This window comes from Diabrotica virgifera, chromosome 4 (assembly GCF_917563875.1).
Source record: "Diabrotica virgifera virgifera chromosome 4, PGI_DIABVI_V3a".
Lineage (NCBI taxonomy): Eukaryota > Metazoa > Arthropoda > Insecta > Coleoptera > Chrysomelidae > Diabrotica > Diabrotica virgifera.
Genome location: NC_065446.1, coordinates 38,792,479 through 38,818,254, shown reverse-complemented (window position 1 = coordinate 38,818,254; position 25,776 = coordinate 38,792,479). Strand labels below are relative to the sequence as shown.

The window sequence follows — 25,776 nt, the reverse complement described above, 5'->3', positions numbered from 1 at the left end:
ATTATGTTAATAATTGTTATGTTAATTGATTTACTAATCTCATAATTATAATCAATTATGTTTTCAGCAACCCAATCAAAGTTGACACTGACAGTTGGTGACAGTAATTAAATATTTGATATTGTTCATTGTTGATTAGCGTTCGAACAACCGGCCCTTGAGTTTTATCAGCTGATTGCTTTAAAATGCTGTATATGTAATAACTGTAAACTTCCTTATAAATTTCTGTCATCGTTACCGTTTTTAAATGATGCGAACTCTATTAAAAAGGTATATTCAAATGTAAAGGTATATTCAAATAATACTGTATTATTTTGTATTTTGACAACGACACCCGACTTGGGCGTCGAAACGTTAATAAAATCATTTTTAGGTAAAATTGTGGCTTATTTCCCATTTGAATATACTTGATTATAAAAATGCCACAAGAAAATAGCTTCAGAACAACTATTAAAAAGGACATAGATATCTGAAACATAACTCTTATTCATTTTATTTAATTTAATAAAGACTCGTGTTCAAAATGTATTCTCATTATAAAAAGCAACAGGGGATACTTCATCAAAATTTTGCAGTGAGTGAATTTATGAAGCGAGTTAGTAATCGTTCCGCTACAGTGTCCTTTGCAAGAGTCTAAACATAGACTTAATTAACGTTTCGTCTCTTTTCATCGGTGAGCACAATTAAATTTGTGTAAATGCTGCTTATTAAGTCCCAAGGCAACAACTGTTCCCACTATGAGAGAAGTCTTAACGCGTTGCGACATGCATCTGGGTGGTTCTATATTCTTTGTTTTTTACGTAAAGACGTTAAAAATAATGAATTTTGCCAATATTACCAATTACTGAGCAGTTTATAAATGTTTTAACTTCATTTACAGTAGGAAAAATGAAAGAATACCCATGAACGAACATATAAAACACGCTGTATTTTCCTGTCACCGTGTCACAAAGAAAATTGGCCAGCGCAAGTACATGTAATAATTATTGTTACATATACTTGCACTGGACAATTTTCTTTGTGACACGGTGACAGGAAAATACAGCGTGTTTTATATGTTCGTTCATGGGTATTCTTTCATTTTTCCGACTGTATACAGTTTCGGTAAGCATAAGAATAGTGGACGACTATCTATGATCTATCTTCAACTAGTTTTGAAAAAATTAACTTTTTATAACACATGGCTAAAAGGTTATTAATAAATGAAATTGATAACAGATTAATCTATGAGAATCTATGAAGAAACACAATTTAAAAAATGTTTAATTGATGAAGGATATAAATTATAAAATATTCCTAATAGGTAAGATTCCTAAGATCCGATTAGGTCGACCTTCACCCATCGGCTTTCCGGATGAAATATTTTTTTTTATTAAATTTTATACATAGACAAATATTACTTGCATGGGTTGCCTATCAAAATCCTGTCATAGCCATCCGTAAATAAACATTTCAAGATCATTTTTGTGAATTTTTTTTTGAAAGTATGGTAGAATTGTTTTATTTTTAAATTAAATAAACATATTGGGTATAATTCATAGATCATTCAAGAAAAATCAAGAAAAAATATTGAAAAATAAGCCAACGGTGGCAATTTTTTTAAAGGCACCTCAAAAAACAATGAATTTTTCGGTGGACATCAGAACTCATCATTGGATCATAGTAAACAAAAAATTCAAAAAGATTTTATTAGCTTTTGAGTTTCTTGAGGTAACGCTGTAGAGTTTTTTAGTTTTATCGACTTTTGACTTTTTGATATGACTCAGAAATCAAAACAACGAATTTTTTTGCAAAAAAAAGGGTGAAAATCAACACATATTTATTATTTTTAAACAAAAAATAAGCATAAAATAAAAAATATCTCGACAGCGTTACCTCAAGAAATGTCTAATTATACAAAATTCCACCTGTTTCGGGATTTTTCATTAAAGTCGCCGGTTTACGAAATAACGAATTTATTCCTTTCATTTGCACCATACTGTATATTATCGTTTAATGTAAAACCATTAAACAGTCATGACAAAATCTTAGGTGTTCTGGAATTAATGTAATTTAATTAAGTAAACATTCTCCTTTTCTTTTTGAAAACATGTTATTATATCAAATATGCAGGTGATTGATCCTCATCCCAAGTAGTTTGTTTATTCATTTTTTTTCATTGTAAATTAAGGTATACATTTGTTGACAAATATGTATTAAAAATTTTCAACGTGAAAATGCCCATTAATTTTTTCGAAACCACTGGTCCACTGACTGTGCACAAACGTCATCAGTTATATTTATTTGAATTAAATTAATTTTTCTACTCTCATACTTTAATATGTATGTATATCAATTATGACTTTAGTACCTCTATCATAATGGGCCTCATTATGCTACAGATTTTCATTACGATACAGATTTTTAACCAATAGGATCGCGAGAGGACGTTCAAACTCGAAGATGGCACATGCGCAATGAGCAGTGTCAAGTAAAATTCGTTCGTTTTGACAGTTTATAAAGATAGCACACATGTACAAGGAGCAATGTCAAGTAAAATTCGTTCGTTTTGACAGTTTATAATTTAAACAAATATTGAATATTTAAACATATCGAAAAATCATTACACTGGAACTTATTCGACGAATAACTAACTGGAGTACAAATAGTTATTGAAACGTTGATTCACCGATTTATTTATTGTTGATGAAGCCGGCCCTTAATTATATAAGTACATAGTTGATTTGTTTGTGTTATAAAATAAATAAATTTGAATATATTTTTTTATTGTGAATTATTATAGAAAAAATTATGTATACAAGTTGCATTTAATTATTGTCATTACGATGCTCATCTTCCATACGACACTCGCGGCTCGTGATTGTATCCGTCATACTCGCATCATAGTGACCGTCATTAAATGCTCGTTTTATAATATACTATTTGATATCTCATTTCTATTCCCTTAACTTTGTTTTTTCTGCCTCTGTAACAGTGTCCATGCCTCGAATCCGTAAGTGATTGATTGAGTAATATAATTTTATCGTGTTTCCTATTATGTATTTCGGATTCTTGATCTCTTCGATCATATTAGTATTCTAGATATTTGTATTTGTATTGATTTACTTGTTTTATTTCCGTTACCCGTCTGCAAACCAATAGTGAATATAAAATTCTTAATTGTATATCGAAAAATGTGCGCAATAAGTACCTCTTAAAACCCACTAAATTTCATTTGCATATCTTAATCAGTTTTAGAGCAATAAATAAATCGTCAGTTTGTAAGAAAAATGTTAACACTCCGTGTCTCGGAAAAGAAACCTTTGCGGGCATACGTTTATAAAGCAAACTGTCATTTCTTTTTCATGCAGACCCCTTAAAGTTTGTCGTATACCCTGCATTGATGAAAAACATGGCTAGTTGTTAAAGTACATACCTAACTTTTTTATGGTCCAACATAAGCGAATTAATCAAAAAACAGAATGTTGGGAAAACATAAGGTTTTAATTTCAGTATTTTACAAATGCTAGAATATTCCACAGGATGTGGTGAACTTTGAGAAAAAAAACGCTGTTTGATTGGTACACCCGGTATACAATGACAATTTATCTGTCTAGCAACAATATTATTACAGCGATATTGTTAAAGAATAAGGTTATAAACATATTAAAAAATCACTTAAATCGGACAACAGGTTTAGTCAATTCGAGACATCAAAAATGACACATTTTTAAGTTGGTGCGTTAATTTCTTGGAGTAGTGTATTTCAAACATTATTTTTAATTTTAGCGATTGTTTTTTTTTTTATTTTTTTACGCAATATTGGCCGTTTTCTGGGTAAAAAATGAACTTCATAAACTAAAATTATCCCAAAAAAATTTCAAAATAAATAAATCAAATATATTCAAAACAACTAGCACGACTGCTTCACATTTTTTGATAAAATAAGTTTATCACGCTCATATCTCATTTGCTTATTTATAGGTATTTAAAATTAAGATATCAAGTTAGCAGTTTGTACACATATTGTTTTATATTTTCAGTATGATGCGAAATTCTTTCGTGTCGCAACAAATTATTATTTCGGTTAGTTGATTTGAAATAAGTGAGTGCATACATAGATCGTGAATTATTAGTTAATATTTTTTAATGCAAAGGTAAGAAAATATCTTTATATAAGTTTATTGAGTACGTATCTAGTTATAACTTATAACATTCTCCTTTATAGATAAAATACAAATAAAGTAAATTTCCTTTCATAATCAGTTGATTACATTTACTGGTTGCCATTTTTGTGGTTCGCCATTGGCTCTCCTTGCAGGTTGAATGCAGGTTTCTGTTGCGTTTGTACCCACTATTGTTATCTTAATATTTACTCAAACACAGTTTGCATCAGGATATGTTGGATAAATGGCAGTAACTTTATACTTGCGTTTTCTTTAATTATTTGCACTTATAGACATCATTTTAGCCACTAGCTTTTTCTACGGGGCCTGATTGTAGGGCCCGAAACGGGTTGCCCCGTTTTTCTATTACAATAGAAACAAGCTGAAAATGCGAGCAATATAATAACGAGAACTGATTTACTGTTAGCAAACATCATTTTTATATAACTATATATGTACATATTTGTATTATAATATCAATATTTAGCGTATATAAATGGGTATTAAAACTTAATATATGCCTTAAGTCGAAAATTCGATTTTTCGGCTTTGAGGTCGGCTATCTCGAAGATGGTTCGAGATATCGAAATGCCGTTTTCAGATTTGGATTCAGGATTGCAGGTTAATTAAGGTTATATTACGTTAGGTTAGGTTTGGTTTGGTCCATAGACACATAATAGACTGCACGCTGCAATCTATAACTGTTCCCCCAATGCGACAGAGAAAAATGTTGTAAGTAGGGTATGCATTTCTTTCTTCTTTTTCTTTAAGTTTCATCTTCTATCGAAGGTTGGAAATCATCATGGCAATGCCGACCCTGTTGACTGCCGCTCTAAATAGCTCTGCACTACCGCATTGGAACCATTCCCTTAAGTTCTTAAGCCAGGATGTTCTTCGTCTTCCCACATTTGGCTTTCCTCGGATTTTGCCTTGCATAATAAGTTGTAATAATGAGTACTTTTGCCCTCTCATCACATGTCCCAAATACTCAAGTTTTCGTCTTTTGATAGTTAATATTATATCCGGTTTATTTCCTATCCTTCTGTTAGTTACTTACACGTTTGACATTCTTTGAATCCATTATATTCGTAACAACATCAAACAAATGAAATAGAGAATGTGGAAAAATCCCCTTACGAATAACTCACACATCCACTATTTCGGGCTGGGAAAAATTTTCTGAATAGAATCAAAGATCCAAACACCAGTTCTCAGAAATGTGTTTCGCCCTCTTCAACCTCCCTGGGCTCATCGGTAAAGATGAGAGGTTGAATATTTTTAGACACATTCCATCAAAAAACAACGTCCGAGACATAGACATAACAGGAGCGTATATCTACGCATCATCTGACAATGACAGTCTCAAGTTTTAATTCCCTAATTACTTAATGTAAAATATATGTTTAAAAAACAACAAAAAAAAAAAGAAGTCAATCTTTGAACACACTCAGTGATCAAAATTCAACCTCTCATCTTTACCGATGAGCCCAGGGAGGTTGAAGAGGGCGAAACACATTTCTGAGAACTGGTGTTTGGATCTTTGATTCTATTCAGAAAAATTTTCCCAGCCCGAAATAGTGGATGTGTGAGTTATTCGTAAGGGGATTTTTCCACATTCTCTATTTCATTTGTTTGATGTTGTTACGATTGGTCGGTGAACCAACTTTGTATCTTTTGATCACTGAGTGTGTTCAAAGATTGACTTCTTTTTTTTTTTGTTTTTTAAACATTATATTCGTAGCATTCTTCTGCAACACCAAAATTCAAAGGCAGCCAACTTAATCAGATGGACTTGTTTTAATATCCACGCTTCCATTCCATAAAGAAGAGTATAGAACACGTAACACCGAAGCATCCTTAGGCGTAGTTCTAACCTTATATCCCAACAACAAAGAAACTTTTTAAGTTTAATGAATGATGCACGTGCTATATTTCACTACGTGTCTTAATTTCTTTGGTTTGGTCTACATTTGATGTTATCCATGTTCCTAAGTATTTTTGTAGTTATCCACACTCTCAATTACAGTATCTTCAATAGTCAATTGGATGTTTGCGTGTGCTGATTTAGTCATGATCATGCATTTAGTTTTCTTTAAATTTATCTTCAGTCCGTACTCATGACAGCGTTCATTAAGGCGTTGCATTACGTTCTGTAAATCATTGTTGTTATCCGTTATTATTACTGTATCGTTTGCAAAACGTAAGTTGTTCAAAACTTCTCCATTGATAAAAATGTATTTTCTATTGAATCTGACAGCGCTTCTTGAAATACCGCTTTACTGTAGACATTGAAGAGTAGTGGAGACAGCACGCAACCCTGACGGACTCCTCTCGGTATTTTGATATCTTGGGGTCCTGGTTGTCAACTCTTACCTTGGCAGTTTGATTTCAATATATTATAATATTAGATATAATTTTCATATCACGACTGTCAATATTTTTGTTTTTTAATATATCTACAAGCTTTTTATGTTGAACTTTATCAAATGCTTTTTCAAAGTCTACAATACATAAGTACATATTCTGATTCATGTCCATGCATCTCTGGACCAGCACATTCAAACCGAACAAAGCATCTCTTGTGCTCATACCATTTCTAAAGCCAAATTGTGTGTCGCTAATTGCATATTCAAGAGTTTTAACAATTCTGCTGTGTATTATTTTCAAAAATGTTTTAGTGTGTGACTTATTAAAGATATTGTTCTGTGATCGGAGCAGGTTGTTGCACTTTTTGCTGCATTGCTACAAAGTCGATTGTAGCCATTGTCTGGGGATTGTTTCAGTCTGATATATATTAGATTAAAGAGTTCAACCATTACATCAATAACATCTTCATCAATAAGCTTTAATAATTCGATGGGCACATTATGGTCCAGTAGCTTTACCCTCTTTTGTGTTTTTAATGGCGTAGATGTCTTCTTCTCTTAATATTGGTGGTCCGGTATCCTCTGTGATTACTAATGACAGTTTTTCATGCATTTCTTTCTAATCGACGGTATTTATCGACCACGTGACTTTCCCACTGCCGCTGATTAGACAAACCCCGCCGATTAGAAAGGGGTGCATACCCTGCTTACAACATTTTTCTCTGTAAAATTTAATAAAAAAATTTTGTCCTGGTAAAAGGTCTATTAGTTTAAAAAGCCCCTATAGGGCTACAAACAGAAACAAACCGTTTTCGCTCTGTAAGAGCATCAAAAAGTGTTACAAGAACATGGTGAGCCACCCATTTTTGTTTATTGTTGTCAGAATCGCTTTATCTCAAGCCGTTTTCGAGATATCAACGATTTTTGAAATGTCACGCGACCTCAAAAATTGCAACCAAAACGTGTAAGAAGCCTCAAAAATACCCTACATATGCTGAGAAATTGTCAAAAAGTCATAATAAGCTTTTGATGAACATTTCCGGCTTCGTCTTCCAGGTGTTAATTTGATTTTGCTTCATTAGTGAACTTACTATCTCCAATTCAACTTTAAAATGGTTAGCAAATGTTCCAGTTGTAATGATGATCTTCTTGACAAGTTTGTCGCATGTGATAGCTGCCATGTTACTGTGCACCAGTCTGAACACTGTACTGGTTTATGCGCCTCTGAACTACGCGCTGTTGTTATCCAAAAAAGAACCTTAATGTATTTTTGTGCTGATTGTCGTTTATCTTTTAAAAGTGTACCCAAACTTATTAGGGAAATTGACAGTTTTAAAAATGAACTTAGTGCTTTGAAACAGGACATGTTAAAACTTAAGGCTGAAAAAGGTGCTAATTCATTTTCTGTTGATGATGTGGTAAACGAGCTTCATGAACGGGAAAAAAGATCTAAAAACATCCTCATTTTTAATCTTCCTGAATTAAGTAACACTTCTGAAGATGCTTCTCAAGTAAAATCGATTTTATCAAAGGCTCATGCCTCCATCAACACAAATGAAGTCAAAATCTTACGCTTTGGAAATGTGAACAAGAATGGACATCGTCCCATTAAAGTAATTTTTTCTTCAGCAAGTGATGCTCTTCATGTTATTAAAAACAAACAAACAGTTAGTCGTGAAAAAAAGATATATTTTATTTTAGATCAAACCCCTAACCAAAGAAAGCTTTTAGATAGTCTTAGGTCCGAGCTTTCAGAGAGACAAAATGCTGGAGAGGTTAATCTCACGATTAAGTATTTCAATAACATACCTAAAATCATTCAAAAAAACCTTTAAACTCTACTGACTTGGGCAAGTTTACAGTCTATTACCAAAATGTCCGGGGTCTCAGAACAAAACTTACTGAATTAAGCCTCAATGTTTTTAATTGTACCTATGATATTATCATTCTAACAGAAACTTGGCTCAATAGTGACATTGCTGATGCTGAAATTGGTCTTGTCAATTACAATATCTATAGACAGGATCGTACACCTGCCTCTAGTTCATCTCTTAGAGGGGGTGGAGTATTAACAGCTATTTTAAAGAAATATTCATCATTACGAATCCAATCTGATCCTTCTATTGAACAGCTGTTTGTACGGTTCCACGGCAAACTTATTCTGGGAGCTCTATACATTCCACCTCAATCTCCAGCCTACACCTATCAAGTTCATGCTGACCAACTGATGCTTCTAAGTGAACAGTTTTCATCCCTGAAATTTCACTTATTTGGTGACTATAATCTCCCCTCAGCTAGGTGGAGAGTTGAAGATTATTGCTCTTCTGCAACCTCACAAACTTCATCACCTCTAAATGTAGTTGATGGCATTGAGGTTGTTTCAAATATGTGTGCTTATCATAATCTTTTTCAATGTAATTTTATATTTAATAGCAGGGGTGTTATTCTGGATCTTATCCTGGCCCCAGAAGAGCTTGTCATTTCTGAAGCTGACGATGCTCTGGTTTCACCTGACTCTCATCATCCTCCTCTGTTAACATCATTGCAGCTTAATGTTTTTGATAGGTCAATTTCTGGTAACGAATATTATTATGATTTCCGTAATGCAAACTTTCCAGCAATTCACCAATGTCTAGAATATATAGAATGGGATAACCTGTTTCGTGGTAGAGATCTTTCCGACATGATCGCTATGTTTTATGACATTATTTACTCTCTCATTGAACATTTCACTCCAATTAAATATTTTAGTACTAAGAAATTTCCTTGTTGGTATTCTTCTGAGCTTAAGCAATTGTTAAAGGAAAAAATAAAAGCTCATAAAATTTATAAAACCTTAAAGACTCCTGAAAGCTATGCTGATTTTTGTCATCTGAGAACAAATTGTAAAAATCTATCTAAATGCTGTTATGACAATTACATACGTTTCACCGAATTTTCTATACAAAATAACGCAAGGCATTTTTGGAAATTTGTAGGTAGCAAGCGTGAAAACAATTGTATACCTGACTCAATGTCCCTGAATGACTCTGTAGCTTCATGTGGCAATGATATTGCCAACTTATTTGCAGATCACTTTTCATCAGTTTATAGTGATATTACTTTAAATTGCAATGTCGACCATATTCAGTCTCAACTCAATATCTCATCATATCGTATCCAGATTTCCAAAATTTATGAAAAGCTTTCATCATTAAGTGTCAACAAGGGTCCTGGGCCTGATGGTATACCACCTAATTTTCTTAAGGAATTCAGTTTTGTACTATCGCGACCTTTGTTTCATATATTTAATAAATCTTTGGATGTAGGTCAGTTTCCAGACTTTTGGAAACTTTCATATGTCACACCAATATATAAATCTGGTAATAAATCTAATATTAGTAATTACCGCCCTATATCTATTCTTAGTGTTATACCAAAGGTTTTTGAGAGTATTATAACTGATTTCCTCACCTTCGATAGCTCCGGGATCCTAAACTCTCAGCAATTTGGTTTTACTACAGGTAAGTCTGCTGAACTGAGTTTGTTGACCTATGTTGATTTTCTGTCTGAAGCCTTGGAGGAGGGACTTCAAGTTGATTCAATTTATACTGACTTTTCCAAGGCCTTTGACAGAGTAAATCATGAACTCCTGATTCAAAAGCTTAGCTCCTATGGCATAAGTGGACCTTTGTTGCAGTGGTTACAGAGTTATTTAACCGAAAGATTTCAACAAGTTCGAGTAAACCACTTTTACTCACAAACCTTTCCAGTTAAGTCAGGTGTACCACAAGGGTCCCATTTGGGTCCATTACTCTTTAATATATTTATTAATGATATTACCAACTGTTTTCACGATTGTAACGCCTTGCTATTTGCTGATGACTTGAAGTGCTTTAAAGTTATAAAAAATCATTATGATGCTGCCATATTGCAATCAGAACTGAATAACCTCTCTGCATGGTGTTCACTTAACGGTATGAACCTTAATTCAATCAAATGTCATGTAATTAACTTTAACCGTACTCACCACCCAATATTATCAAACTATTACATTGATGGCCAATTGCTCAACACTGTTAATAAAATCAAGGACTTGGGGATTACACTGGAAAACTCTCTTTGTTTCAATACTCACATCATCAATGTCATTCAAACATCTATGAAAATGCTGGGTTTTGTAAAAAGAACAACTCGTGATTTTACAAACATATCCAGTATTAGAGTTCTTTACTTCTCTTTGGTCAGGTCTCACCTCGAGTATTGTTCTTCAGTGTGGTCCCCACACTACTTGGTCTACATTAGGAAACTTGAACAAGTCCAAAATAGTTTCTTCCGTTACATTGCTTTTAAGCTTCATACCTATCAAGATTACGCTGTATGGCAGCATCAACTGCAGGTCCCTTCTCTTGCAAGCAGGAGAAAACAAAGGGACCTTTTGCTATTATTCAAGATCTTAAATGGTATATGCAGTTGTTCTCAACTACTTAATAAGATCGCACTGTTTGTACCACCTCGCACCACTAGACAAGTGCGAACATTTTATGTACCATTCCACAGGTTTAATTATTCACTTTTTTCGTTCGTACCCAGAGTCTTGAATTTAGCAAACTCCCTTTACAATTTACAACTGTTCGACAACTCCATCAGTCGTTAGAAACTTACATGGGATCAATATTTGAGTGAAGCGTATGTAATTTGTTAACTTGGTTTTATGATATTATTTGATAGTACATATTTACTTCTAATATTATATTTATATTTATATTTCTGTATGTCTGTTTTTTTATATTATATTATGTTATTGTTTTTTTTTCTGTACACTATGTATTTTTGTAGAATTGGGCTTGCCCGTAAAATAAAATAAATAAATGTCTTGTCTGACTTTCGGATATCTTTTCATTTATCTGTAACTTATTTTTTTGGAAATTTTTGGAACTTCTGGTCCTTTAGTTATTTCAACATTATAACAGATTTACTAGTTCGTAAAATCATGTAGCAAAACGATGTAAAATAATTTAACAATAGTTGGAGAAAAACGTTTATTTTGTAATCAGCACGTGAACCTTGGACGAGCTGCGGTTCAATGAAATAAGGTAATATTAGACATACTGCAAACTTTTTATATTCATATTTTTTTTCTCAATTATAAAACTTGGAATATAATTTTATCAGGCCAAACTTCTTTGTCAATAAATATACAGTTTTATTGAATATTGAATACGTTATAGATACCGCTAGAAATAATGAGGACTGCTCAACGCTACTCCGATAATAATTATAACGTCACAGTAAAACAATACATATATGTATTCCCAACATCCAATAAATTTAGATAATAACCTACTGTACATAATAAGTACCGTTATCAAATCAGATTTTCTATTTCAACTGCAAATTAGTCCATGGTATCATACGGTAATTAAAAGACTGCTTTTTTTGGCATGTTCCAACGATGTAATAAGAGAAAGTTTTATTCGGAAATGATTCTTTAACTTGACGTTTTGTAATATTTGGACACGCCACATGCTGAATGCCATCCAGAGATGGATTAAGTTGATTTTTGTAAATTATGTTTTTGTGTAGGATAATAATTGATAGAATAATTATTATAATCAATGAATGAGTAGATATTTAACCCTCCCGTGGCCACACTGCGGCACTTCGTGCCGCATTTTAAAGTTTTGATAACTTTTACGAATAGCTATGTGTATAACAAGGGAGGAAAGTGCTACTTTTCGTCCCGAGAATGAAGTTTACTTCCCGACGCGTAGCATAGGGCAGTAATCATTCGAGGGAGGAAAAGGCACTTTACTCCCATGTTATACATATGATTTTTTCACCTTCCTCAAATATCAAGTAATTTTTTCATTTTTAAATAATTTATTTATGTAACTGACAAAATTTATTAGAGCACTGAAACTAACAAGTAGGTACAGTATAACTGTTAGCTGTCAAATATAAGTCAAATTATTAATGTAAACATTGTTAAATCAAAATAACAAATTACTGTTTTTACCATTCTGCAAAATACAGGGTGTTCTATAAATAAACGTTAAAATGTATAGATACACTTACGTAATAGATAATAGAATATTGTATAGGGCGTCAATAAGTTATTTCATCAATGACATACCATGACGTCACTTTTACTTTTCCTCCCTAGGGAGGAATAGTACGACTTTGCTCCCTGCAATCAGGTCAGGAAAAGTATACTTTCGGTAGAGGTAGGTGGAAAAATTCTTTCCTACAGACCACTATCTATTTTAGATATGTGCGAGTCACTATCTTTAAAATACTACCTGCGGCGGCTATTGCATTTTCTGAATTGTTTTATCGGTTTGATATTGAGCGTTGAAGTCAGAGTTGTTCAATATTTTTTTTGCAAAAATCAAAGCGAGAAAAAAATTCAGTGCAATGTGTGTTTATAAGACTAATTCAATTATTTTGTATTTAGGTATTTTACTTTTGGGATGTTTGTGAAATTTTTGAAGTTATACTTCTTTAGGCGCGATTCAGATTGAGGGTGAATTTATATTCATCTGCGCGCATGCGCACACCGACAGTTTGGTATTGGTCTTTATACGGGCTCTGATTGGGTGTTGAGTCAATAATTGTTCAATATTGAGGTTATCGGTAAACCAAAATGTTGTATAATATATTAGTTTTTATTGTTGTGAGGACAGAAATAAAATCAAATTTATAATTATAGTGACTTTTTAAATAGTTTTGAAAAGCCACAGGTACGTAATTCTTAATGTTTCAGTTGTATTCCAATAAAAAATTATCTTCATATCTATTTGGAAAATGTCAAAAAAATAATGTACTTACCTAGTACTTGCTATGCTATACCCCTAGTAGGCAATGCTTTAATTTACATAATCTGATTACGAACAAACTTTCTACAAATTTTCATCTAATGTATCGTTTTCTTACTCTATATATTGTTGTATTTTAATTCGACAAAAATCAAACTAATAAAAATTCGTATAAACAAAATGTCAAAAAGTTGTTCAGTTTGTATATATTCCCACATGACGTATACGCGAAGGTGGTGCAGTTTGAAATCGCTCCGACTCTCGTACGGCGGGATGCACGGGAAGTAGGTTCAAGCCCAATGCAAGTTATATCATTTTTTTATTTTTTTATAGATTTTATGATTGTAAGTATATTATTATATAATTTTTTTCAGAAAATACGTATTTAATTAAAATTTTTGGCAACAATTATTGTTCAGAAATCATTTGTGGCATTTTTCAATGTGTTTGTGTGTGTTTTATTCTTTTATTTTTTTAATTTTTGGTATTGTTTTAATAAAAATTTTTGGAAAGTAGTAGAGAAACTGTTTAAAGTATATCGATTTCGTTGAAATCATATAATAGAAGTATAACTTCTTACGTGCGTACAAAGTACACACATTCATTTTTTTTTTGTAGTAAACGTTTTCTTTGTTCAGAGTTCAGTTCAGTTGTATCGTTTTTTTTTTTTATTTTACGCCCGAGTCTTTCATTATGTTAAAGTCATACAATAAAATGTTAAAAATAACGCTTTTCTTTTGTTATTCTAACAAATTTTTGATATTTTTAACATCTAATACCGTTTTTTATCTGTGTGGCATTAACTACAGCAGTGTGTCCACTCATGTAACTTGACGAGATGTGGCTACCGGAGGGTTAAACCGAAATGAATACACTGAAACAAATAAATTACATGGATGAATTATACTGAACTAGTCAGAATCTTCCGAATCCATTCAGGAAATCGTTTTAAAAATATATGTAAATTAAAAATTAAGAAATTGTTAATCTATAGTTTTGTAATAATCTGGCAGCCAACTTGACAGTTGACTTACTTGGCCTGGATCATGTAGGCAAATAGCTATGTTTTTAGTTGAAATTCTGAGGCTAATGTTGTAACCTCTTTGATATCAAATTCTGATTTTTTGTGTGTTTGTGTATTATGTATATGTACTGTTATATTTCTATTTGATATGAAAATTAAAATTTGATAATTATAGACAAAATTCAATTTAATATAAAATATTTTCAATTTTCTCAACCACGGGCATATAAATTTAGAACAACCTGTATACAACAAATTGTTATATTTAATTTTAAGAAGTGATTAAATAAGACTCAAGTGAAATCGTTAATAGGTCATTATCGTTTGTTCGCGGAAGGATCGGTCATTAGCCGATGCTAAATACGACTAAGTGGAAATAGAGAATAGGTCATTAAAATTGTATATAGTAGAAAGTAATTTTAGAATGGGAATTAACTATTTTCTTGGAAATCCATTAAGCATATTTAGAAAGTTTAAAAATTGGTTTTGAGGAATACTGCGAATGAGAGTTGGTGGTGGAAGTTTGATTTATGCATCTGGAAGGGATATTTAGAAAGTAGGGGAATGAATGACAAATAGAGAGGAGAATGTTTTGAGCTGTCGAGAAGTGAAGTCGAGTCGTAGACGGTAGTGTACGGAGAGTGAGAAAGCCGGTGTAGTTCCGTGAGTGTGGAGTGTCTATCGTGGAACGAGAGGTAGGCCAGGTTGAGAGTAAAAGAACCTCCTTGGGCCAAGAGTTCCCGGTAGCTGATTGCAGTTTCGAAAAAGGTAGAACACAGCATCACGACAGAAGCAGGAAACGAGAGCTATACGAGCTATTTTCAGAGGAGAACATTACTGGAAGCCAGGACGAGGTTTTGATTGCAGCCAAGGATAGCAGGAAACGGGTCTTGTGTGAAGACATTCTCAGTGCACCAGAAAAAGGTCAGTCTCATTTGTTTGGACATGAATGTATGGGTTTTTCGTAGTAAATACCACATTTAAAATTGAAGAAACATAATCAATAATATCAGAAAAGCTTCATCAAACTTAAATAGAATTGTTGCTAATAAATCATAATAGTTAAATGTTAATAAAAACTTTCAATTGGAAATCAAAAGAAAATAAGATTCCCATGTGTAAATGTTATGTTTAAGAAAAATAAGATATAGCAAATATTAAGCAGTGATTGCCATTTAAATAAAATAAACAATATTTTGATTACAATTGTAACCCATATGTGTTATTATTTTACTCTTTTCTTTCCTATCCCGATTAGGAACCATTAAGAAATACTTAGAAGCCACGTATGTAAGTAATTAATTTTATAAAAAGCCCTGAGATTGAAAACATATTGATATGTGATCTGGTAAATTAATTAGATTATTATTAATGCATTGATTAAATTAAATGACATATAAAAATATTATCTCATATCAATAATCAAGATCACAACAACTGTCGTCCAACGTGGAGGGCATTGTAAAGTATTTCTAGTGGCAAATTTGAAGGATAGAAAGAGTAAAGCCGGTATTTGAAAATTTATATGCCTGTGGTAAAAAGTGAGATACTTACATTTGATAACATAAAATTTTAGATCTCTTTAGGTACAAATTTTACATAACTGATTTAATATTTTATTTTTACGATATTTACATTTGATATATTTATTGACAATTTATAATATTTGGGTGAGAAAAAGTCGTCTTGGTAACATACTAGTAAAATTTCATATTTGGCGGGGACAGTACTTCTTGAAAACAAATGTCTGTGACAAGAAGCCAAAGCAAGGACAACAAAAAACAAAAAGAACATTCAAATCAAGAGAATAATTCAGACCAAGAAGATATTTTAGACATTACAATCATGGCATCAGGACAGCAAGAATTATCAGGAATAGATAAATTATTGCAAATGATGCAACTCCAGTCACAAAGAATAGAACAAAAACTGGATGACAATCAAAGAGAAACAAAACAAGCAATGGATGAAGCAAAAAGGACGATGGATAAAAATCAGGAAGAAACATCAAAGAAAATGGATAAAGTGGATCAAAAAATGGATGAAACACAGCAAAAAATGGATGACAATCAAAAGGAAACAAAACAAGCAATAGAAGAGAACAATAAGAAAATAGAGGAACGCATAGAAAAGTATGAAAAGGAAATAAAAGGATGTTTGACAACAATGAAAAACGAGATAGAACAGCAAGAAATGAAAATTAAAGATCACATGCAAGAACAAGAAATTAGAATGAAGGACCACATGAAAGAACAAGAAATGATAATTCAAAACAAAATGGAGGAGTTAACGAATGGCCAGAAAAAGGAAATAGAAAATTTGGAAAATAAGTTAGAAAATGCTATTCAAGTAGACAGAGAAGAAGTGGAAAAAAGAATCACAGAAATAGAAAAACAAGTCACCGAAAACAGGACGCAACAGAATGTCGGAGAAAGAAGAGAAATGGTTATACATAGCACAGATGACGTGAAGATAAGGTTTGGCGGGGATGTAAGAAGATTACACCCAGTGCCGTTCATAAATAGCCTGAAAAAGAAAATACAACACATCGGAAATTTCGAAACAGCAAAAGAAACTATCAGAAACCATCTCAAAAATGAAGCAAGCCTATGGTTCGATTGCAAAGAAGAAGAATTCGACAGTTGGCAAGAATTTGAACAAAAATTTTTGAATTATTTCTGGGGAAAAGTCCAACAATTGGAAATTAACAAGGAATTGCAAAATGGGAAATACAATGATAGGATGGGTATATCAGAAAGGACATATGCATTACAAATTTACTATAACGCAAAACATTTACAATATAATTACTCATCGGAACAATTAGTCGAACTGATTGCAAGACATTTCGAAGAAACGCTGGAAGACCATATCACATTGCAAAACTACAAAGACATAGATAGTTTATGCCAATTCCTACAAATAAGAGAATCACGTTTAAGAGAAAGAAAATCAAGAAGGTCGCGAGAAGATTACAGGCCCCGAGAAACACAAGATTACAGAGATAGAAATCAAAATAGGAGGGACTATACAAGACGAGATTTTAATCCCAGAAGGGAAAACGAAAATAGAGACAACGGAAGAGGAAATTATGAACAAAGAAATAGGCAATGGAATGAGGACAGAAATCGAGAATACCAGAATAGAAACAACACACTCGCAAATCAAGAAAACAGAAATAATGGTAGACAAAATGAACAGGGATATCGAGAAAACCGAAACAGATCCGACAGACCAAGAGAAAATAGAAGAGAAGTAAATAATACCCAGACAGATGAATATGACGGAGAGAGACATTATGACGAAAATATAAACTACGATGAGCAACCGGCGTTTTTTCACGACGGCGCTCACTAAAAACCAAAAATCAAACAGGAATCTTTTGTAACCCAAAGGAGTTTATTAAATTGGCAAGAAACAACGAAAAGAAAAATGGAGTTAATTTAAAATTTGTGGATGGATTTATCAACGAGAAACCAATTAAAATTATGATAGACACTGGATCTGAAATAACATTGGTCAACAGAAAACTAATAGAAGAAGTTAACTTAACAAATTTAATTTACAAAATACCTAGGGTAAATTTAGTGGGCGCAAACAAACGGACATTGGCAACTATAAATGAAGGCATACGAGTAATAGTACGACTGGGTAAGAAGATGTATGCACTACAATGTGTAATAATGCCAAACATGTCACATGACATGATAGTAGGAGTTGACGAATTGGCAGAAAAACATGTAGTGATAGATTTTAAAAATAATACGATGAATCTAACAGAAGAAAAAGAAGAAGAACAGGACAAGGAACAGGAGAAACAAAATACGGACGAATCAGGTAAAGAACAAACAGTGGAAATGAATTTGGCAACGAAGCAAGGACAAAGAAGAAAAGGGAGAAAAAGTCAGAAAAAGACAAAAGAAAATGAAACCTGTGGCTCCTCAAAAGAAGAGTTGAGCCCAGAAGAAGAAAAATTGAGAGTATCAAAAGCAAAAGAAAACTGGGATTCCTCAAAAGAAGAGATGAGCTCAGGAGAAGAAGAAATAAAGCTAACAAATGAAAGCGAAAAAGATATGATCGAAACAGTGGCATTTGAAGGGGAGGCATATGAAAACGAGGATGCAGAATACACGGTAAAAGTATGTGAAAAATCTGAGGAAAAAGACAGAAGATTGATATGGGAAAAAGGGAAAGACAACATAATAGCCGACACTCTAACACAGGATGAGGACACTGAAAATAAGGAAACAATTACTCTACAGGTGGGACTAATTAGAGTAATACAAGAAGAAGGGGTATAAGACGTAGATTAAAGTAAGGAAATATACAGGGAGTTGGTTTTGCCTCGAGAAAATTTATTTAAAAATGCAGATAAATTTTATCGAATACAAGGCGGGGATTTGTTATATTTCTATTTGATATGAAAATTAAAATTTGATAATTATAGACAAAATTCAATTTAATATAAAATATTTTCAATTTTCTCAACCACGGGCATATAAATTTAGAACAACCTGTATACAACAAATTGTTATATTTAATTTTAAGAAGTGATTAAATAAGACTCAAGTGAAATCGTTAATAGGTCATTATCGTTTGTTCGCGGAAGGATCGGTCATTAGCCGATGCTAAATACGACTAAGTGGAAATAGAGAATAGGTCATTAAAATTGTATATAGTAGAAAGTAATTTTAGAATGGGAATTAACTATTTTCTTGGAAATCCATTAAGCATATTTAGAAAGTTTAAAAATTGGTTTTGAGGAATACTGCGAATGAGAGTTGGTGGTGGAAGTTTGATTTATGCATCTGGAAGGGATATTTAGAAAGTAGGGGAATGAATGACAAATAGAGAGGAGAATGTTTTGAGCTGTCGAGAAGTGAAGTCGAGTCGTAGACGGTAGTGTACGGAGAGTGAGAAAGCCGGTGTAGTTCCGTGAGTGTGGAGTGTCTATCGTGGAACGAGAGGTAGGCCAGGTTGAGAGTAAAAGAACCTCCTTGGGCCAAGAGTTCCCGGTAGCTGATTGCAGTTTCGAAAAAGGTAGAACACAGCATCACGACAGAAGCAGGAAACGAGAGCTATACGAGCTATTTTCAGAGGAGAACATTACTGGAAGCCAGGACGAGGTTTTGATTGCAGCCAAGGATAGCAGGAAACGGGTCTTGTGTGAAGACATTCTCAGTGCACCAGAAAAAGGTCAGTCTCATTTGTTTGGACATGAATGTATGGGTTTTTCGTAGTAAATACCACATTTAAAATTGAAGAAACATAATCAATAATATCAGAAAAGCTTCATCAAACTTAAATAGAATTGTTGCTAATAAATCATAATAGTTAAATGTTAATAAAAACTTTCAATTGGAAATCAAAAGAAAATAAGATTCCCATGTGTAAATGTTATGTTTAAGAAAAATAAGATATAGCAAATATTAAGCAGTGATTGCCATTTAAATAAAATAAACAATATTTTGATTACAATTGTAACCCATATGTGTTATTATTTTACTCTTTTCTTTCCTATCCCGATTAGGAACCATTAAGAAATACTTAGAAGCCACGTATGTAAGTAATTAATTTTATAAAAAGCCCTGAGATTGAAAACATATTGATATGTGATCTGGTAAATTAATTAGATTATTATTAATGCATTGATTAAATTAAATGACATATAAAAATATTATCTCATATCAATAATCAAGATCACAACAGTACATATAATAGTAAGGGAACAAGTAATAGAGCACGTATCTACTTTTGAATATTTGGGAAATATAATAACAGATGATGGGAAAACAGACATGGCAATAAGTAATAAACTGAAGAAGGCTGCTCACGTGTATTACTCTCTAAATAATACAATTTTTGGAAAGTCAAAAATAGACAACAAAACTAAACTAAAGAGTGTATAACAGCATATAAATCCGATAATGACATATGGGGCGGAAACATGGATTGTGCAAAAGAAACATAAATCAATGATAAACGCGAACGAGATGAAATACATGCGGAGAATAGCTGGCGTTACGAAGTTTGAAAGATTCAGAAATGAAGATATAAGGTGATTCAGAATGAAGTTCATTCTGTGCTTTGTACTTTTTTTCAGTCTAGTCTCCGTAAGTATTTGTAACAGCTGATAATAGGGAATATCTCAATATAGAAAGCAACAAAGAGATTAAAGAGACCAATGATCCACTTTCCGCCCATCAGGACGAATAATGGTAATTGACTTAAATACAATGAATATAAGGTAGAGATATTTGCCAACCACCTAACAATCACGCCCAATGATAATCGGGCAGAAGAACACATAAGAGAATATAGGTCCACTTTCCCTCAAGGGGTCCGAGTTAACCTACGGTTTAGACAGTTTTCCAAGCGTAAGTAACATGGACATAGTTAGTTATTTAGCATTTTTATAGGACGTTTTATAGCATTTAACAACTGTTTTTGTCTCTCAAATAATAACTTATTTAGTTGGTTTATGTTTTTGTCTCTCAGATGATAACTTATTTAGTTGTTTTATGCTTAAAATACTGATGGTAACCGATAAAACTGAACTTTATCATGAATACTTCGCATTCCACACTTCAAAAATCAACAGAAATGAGGAATATTATCTTTTTAAATCAATATTTCTAATGAAAATTTTAAATTATTCCTTGTACAAAACAAAATTACAAAAAAACGCAACTGAAATGATCTAAAACACGTTAAAAACTGATAGAATAACATTTATGTTTACCTCCGGCGGCATATTGATTTAATTTTGACAGTATGTTGGAATGCCCTATAGATCAAATAGATAAACCAACTGGTATAGCAGCGAAATCTTTAGACCAAAAAATAGTCTCAAAAATCTAACTTATGATATTGAGACAAAATCTGTTTAATTTTATGGTAATGTATATTTTATTTTATATTAACGATTTTTTTTCTTTTCCAGGTGAGTGTCTGGTTAATAAAAATAAGTCAGTCCCCCAGATGATCATCAAGGTAATATTATGTATGCTTACAATTATTGTTGCATCGCCTTCTTTAGGAAATTTTATCGAGTCCCACACAAAATCCGCAATCTTTGTGTTAATCGATATTTTGAAATAAATAACATGTCTATACTTATGTTAGCTATGTACTTATCTAACACAGGGTCGTCCAAGGCTAATAGAAATGCCCAGAATTCTATAGTATCAAAAGTCTTTTTAGTCCAGAAAGCCACTGCGCATCCGCTAGGAAAAATATTCTAATTCGGATTTTTTGCACAATCTTACTCAAAAAGGACTCCTTTTAACAAATTTGCATGTTGCCAGGACCAAAAGGTGGTCAAAAATTTTTTAAACATTTTTTTTTGTTTTTTTTCCTAAAACTATTTTTTTGCACTATTTTTAGGTTTTTTGGTTCATTCCAAACAGAAAAGGTCTTTAGTGACTTTTCTCTAAAAATGATAGTTTTTGACATATAAGCGATTAAAAATTGAAAAATTGCGAAATCGGCCATTTTTAACCCTCAAAAACTATGTGAAAAACTGAAAATTTGAATGTTGCCAAGATAGGTAGATATTCTTTAAACATCGATTGATGAAATCCCGAAGAGTTTTTTGCAGTACAATATTCAAAACTCCTTTGTTTTTTAATTGCTAATCAAGCGTGCGCGACACTATTTTCCACCGACATCGACAGTATGGCCAAATGAAAGGAATAAATTCGTTATTTCGTAAACCGGCGACTTTAAAGAAAAATCCCGAAACAGGTCGATTTTTATTTTTAAGTTATGATATTGTGGCATATATGGTATACTAGTGACGTCATCCGTCTGGACGTGATGACGTAATCCATGATTTTTTTAAATGAGAATGGGGGGTCGTGTGGTAGCTCCTTTGAAAGGTTCTTCAATTCTCTATTCAGTAATGTAAACATTTACATAATTATTTATACAGGGTGTCCTTCTATTTCTTTTTTTGTCAAATAATTTAATTTAATAAAAATTTTTTGGACACCCTGTATAAATAATTATGTAAATGTTTATATTACTGAATAGAGAATTGAGCTAGCACACGACCCCTATTCTCATTTTAAAAAATCATCGATTACGTCATCACGTCCAGATGGATGACGTCACTAGTATACCATATATGCCACAATATCATAACTTAAAAATAAAAATCGACCTGTTTCGGGATTTTTCCTTAAAGTCGCCGGTTTACGAAATAACGAATTTATTCCTTTCATTTGCACCATACTGTCGGTGGAAATAGTGTCGCGCACGCTTGATTAGCAATTAAAAAACAAAGGAGTTTTGAATATTGTATTGCAAAAAACTCTTCGGGATTTCATCAATCGATGTTTAAAGAATATCTACCTACCTTGGCAACATTCAAATTTTCAGTTTTTCACATAGTTTTTGAGGGTTAAAAATGGCCGATTTCGCAATTTTTAATTGCTTATATGTCAAAAACTATCATTTTTAGAGAAAAGTCACTAAAGACCCTTTCTGTTTGGAATGATCCAAGAAACCTTAAAAAACTTTTTTCCATGCAAAAAAAATAATTTTAGGAAAAAAACAAAAAAAAAACGTTAAAAAATTTTTGACCCCCTTTTGGTCCTGGCAACATGCAAATTTGTTAAAAGGAGTCCTTTTTGAGTAAGATTGTGCAAAAAATCCGAATCAGAATATTTTTCCTAGCGGATGCGCAGTGGCTTTCTGGACTATTTGATTTTAATTTCCGTGTTACCTTTGTACTATGGTTTCAAATGTTTGCAGATAATCCACCAGTCCAAAACCTTTATAAATCTAACTTGCTCGACTGATTAATAGAGGTAAAGTTTTGCTGTCAAACGATTAGTTAATAATATTCATGTCAGAAAGTTATAGTTGTCACAGAACAGGCTTATGAGTTGATCTTCTAAAGGTGTCTATTTTCTAGTGATGTTGGCCGACCACATTGAGCCATCTTATTCAATTTACAGCAGATCGAAATAGATCAGTTGACGTTAGACCAGTCCATTTCCTAAGACTGGCTAGTCAGGATATACGTCCAGCATCTCTCTTGTCCTCATAGTCTAGGAGGCAGTGTCAAATTTTTATGGCGACTTTAGCACGGATTCTATGAATTTATTTTGGTGGTTAGTACTTCTTTGATAACGAAAATGCCTGTCAGCTGGCGCGACTCGGGAGCTTTTAGACAAGAAAGAATAATTATTAAAGTAGATGGAAAAAACCCTAGAACTTATATGTCAAATATTTATCTCCGTGCGTCACATCCATATATATGGTCTACTAGTGGATAGGATACCTGGCTTTCACACGCTTTTACCCGGAGGCGAGGCAGTAGATCAGTTGACGTTAGACCAGTCAATTTCCTAAGACTAGCCAACCAGGGTATACGTCTACGTCCAGGACCACTTTTGTCCTCAATCCTACCTTCTAGAATCAACTGTAGAAGTTGGTATTTATTATTACGCATAATGTAGCCGAAGTTAACCAATTTTCTGTTCTTTACGGTGTTAATAATTTCTTTGTATTTTCTTGGCATCTGGAGTATATTGATGTTAGTTGTGTGGTGTATATAATAATACCTTTTTAACATACGTCGGTAGCACCAAATTTCAAATACCTCTAATTGTTTTATGGCATCTTATGTGAGGGTCTAACTTTCTACTCCGTAGAGGAGGACTCTAAAGACGTAATATCTAGAATTCTTATGCGTATATGTATTGATGTTTAAAGATAAGCTGCCGAAAATCTTCCTGACCGTTATAGGAGCTTCTGAGTTTATTCTGAGTTTATGAGTTGATAGTTCTTTATATTATGGGGAGAATTCAAAGGCCTTGCACTTTGTAGTTAAAAATAAATAATATTCGAAAAATTGTACCAGTCGACTTGCGTAGTAAATACACCAGGGAAATAAGGCAAAAATATACCATGTTAGGGACACTTGACCAGCCAGGTTGCAAATGGATTTTTTGGGTACTATATAGGTCTGGATCCCGCGTATGAAAAAAAAGTTGATTAATAGCAAGCTGAAAATTTGTTAATAGCTTAAGGGTGTCTAGTCGAATAAACTTTGATATGTGTGAACACTGGAACAGGGGCAGTTTTAATTGTGGAACAGGTTAAAAATTTGGAACGGTCACAGCACGAAAACGGCACATTTATTTTGTCCGACAGAACAGACTTAAACTCTTCGAACAGAGATTAAACTCTCATGCAAAAATCAGACTGCTATTTATCACCAAATGGGCGTTTTAATGAGTGGAACATGTAGAATATGTCAAATGACAGGAATTATGACAGGTAATAAATAGCAGTCTGATTTTTTCATGAGAGTTTAATCTATGTTCGGAGAGTTTAAGTCTGTTCTGTCGGACAAAATAAATGTGCCGTTTTCGTGCTGTGACCGTTCCAAATTTTTAACCTGTTCCACAATTAAAACTGCCCCCATTTCAGTGTTCCCATATATCAAAGTTTATTCGACTAGACACCCTTAAGCTATTAACAAATTTTCAGCTTGCTATTAATCAACTTTTCTTTCATACGCGGGATCCAGACCTAATATATCTAATACATTATAAATACAAAAATGCCCGTCACAGTTTGGACGAGAAATTTAATTATTAACAAATAAGGGTCAAAAATTGAAGTTTTTTCGTTTTAATCGCTACAGGTAAAAATAGGGTAATTAAATATCTTATTTATAATATTTTTCTTTTAGTAGATGAGCCAATGTTTAAAATAGCGCTTTTTGAATTTTGGTCCGATCATTTGTTGCTTCGGATATTACAAAATAAAACTAAAATTTCTAAAATAAAAAATTTGCTATAACTTTTGCGAAAATGAATTTAAGACTTTAATGCATGAAAAGTTGAGTCAAACAGTCCACGCAATGCATAAAAATTTTTAAGACGATTCGTCAATTAGTTTAAATTTTATTTAATTTGTTTATCGCAAAGAGCTTTTTTTCGCAATGTTATTGTTCAGAAAATAATAATGATATAGCAATTCTGTGAAAACAACGTGAAAGAAGAATAGTCATATTTTCAAAGCATTTAAAAAATCATTAAAAAGTCATTTTTGTCACTCAGAAAACATTTTACTAAAATAGAGTGATTTTTGGCTTATAAACAATTTGAATAACTTTGTTAATATTGACTGTAGGCTAAAACTACAATGGGATTTGAAAAACTGGTATTTTTATACGAATTTTCAAAGAAAAACTTTTTGCCTAGGTTAATTACGGTCAAAGTTAGCCACTTTTTTTATTTAATTGACTGCTACTTTGTTTATAACAATTAAGCAACCTAACTCGAGCTATTTTGAAGTTGAAGATATATAGTTTATCTGTAAAAGTTTGGGTAAATTTTAAACCTCAACAGAATGGTTAATAAAGTTTTAAAAATGGCGTCCGAACGGAATTAACTCGTGGTCATTGGAGGGGAATTATTAAAATC

At 32.6% G+C, this 25,776-nt stretch overlaps 1 protein-coding gene across 5 annotated transcripts in view; it reads left to right on the top strand.

The window, feature by feature from the left end:
- The window catches only part of LOC114324944 (nuclear receptor coactivator 2), a 394,092-nt gene that overhangs the window by 104,283 nt on the left and 264,033 nt on the right, over nucleotides 1–25,776 (top strand). Inside the window, exon 1 of one of the 5 annotated variants that reach the window (XM_028272867.2) lies at nucleotides 4,002–4,136. The exons of the other annotated variants lie outside the window; for them this stretch is intronic. Within the exon in view, the coding sequence (XP_028128668.1) occupies nucleotides 4,129–4,136 (8 nt within the window). The 5' untranslated portion in view covers nucleotides 4,002–4,128. Of the gene's footprint in view, nucleotides 1–4,001; nucleotides 4,137–25,776 lie in introns of those variants that run through there. 5 annotated transcript variants of the gene reach the window in all.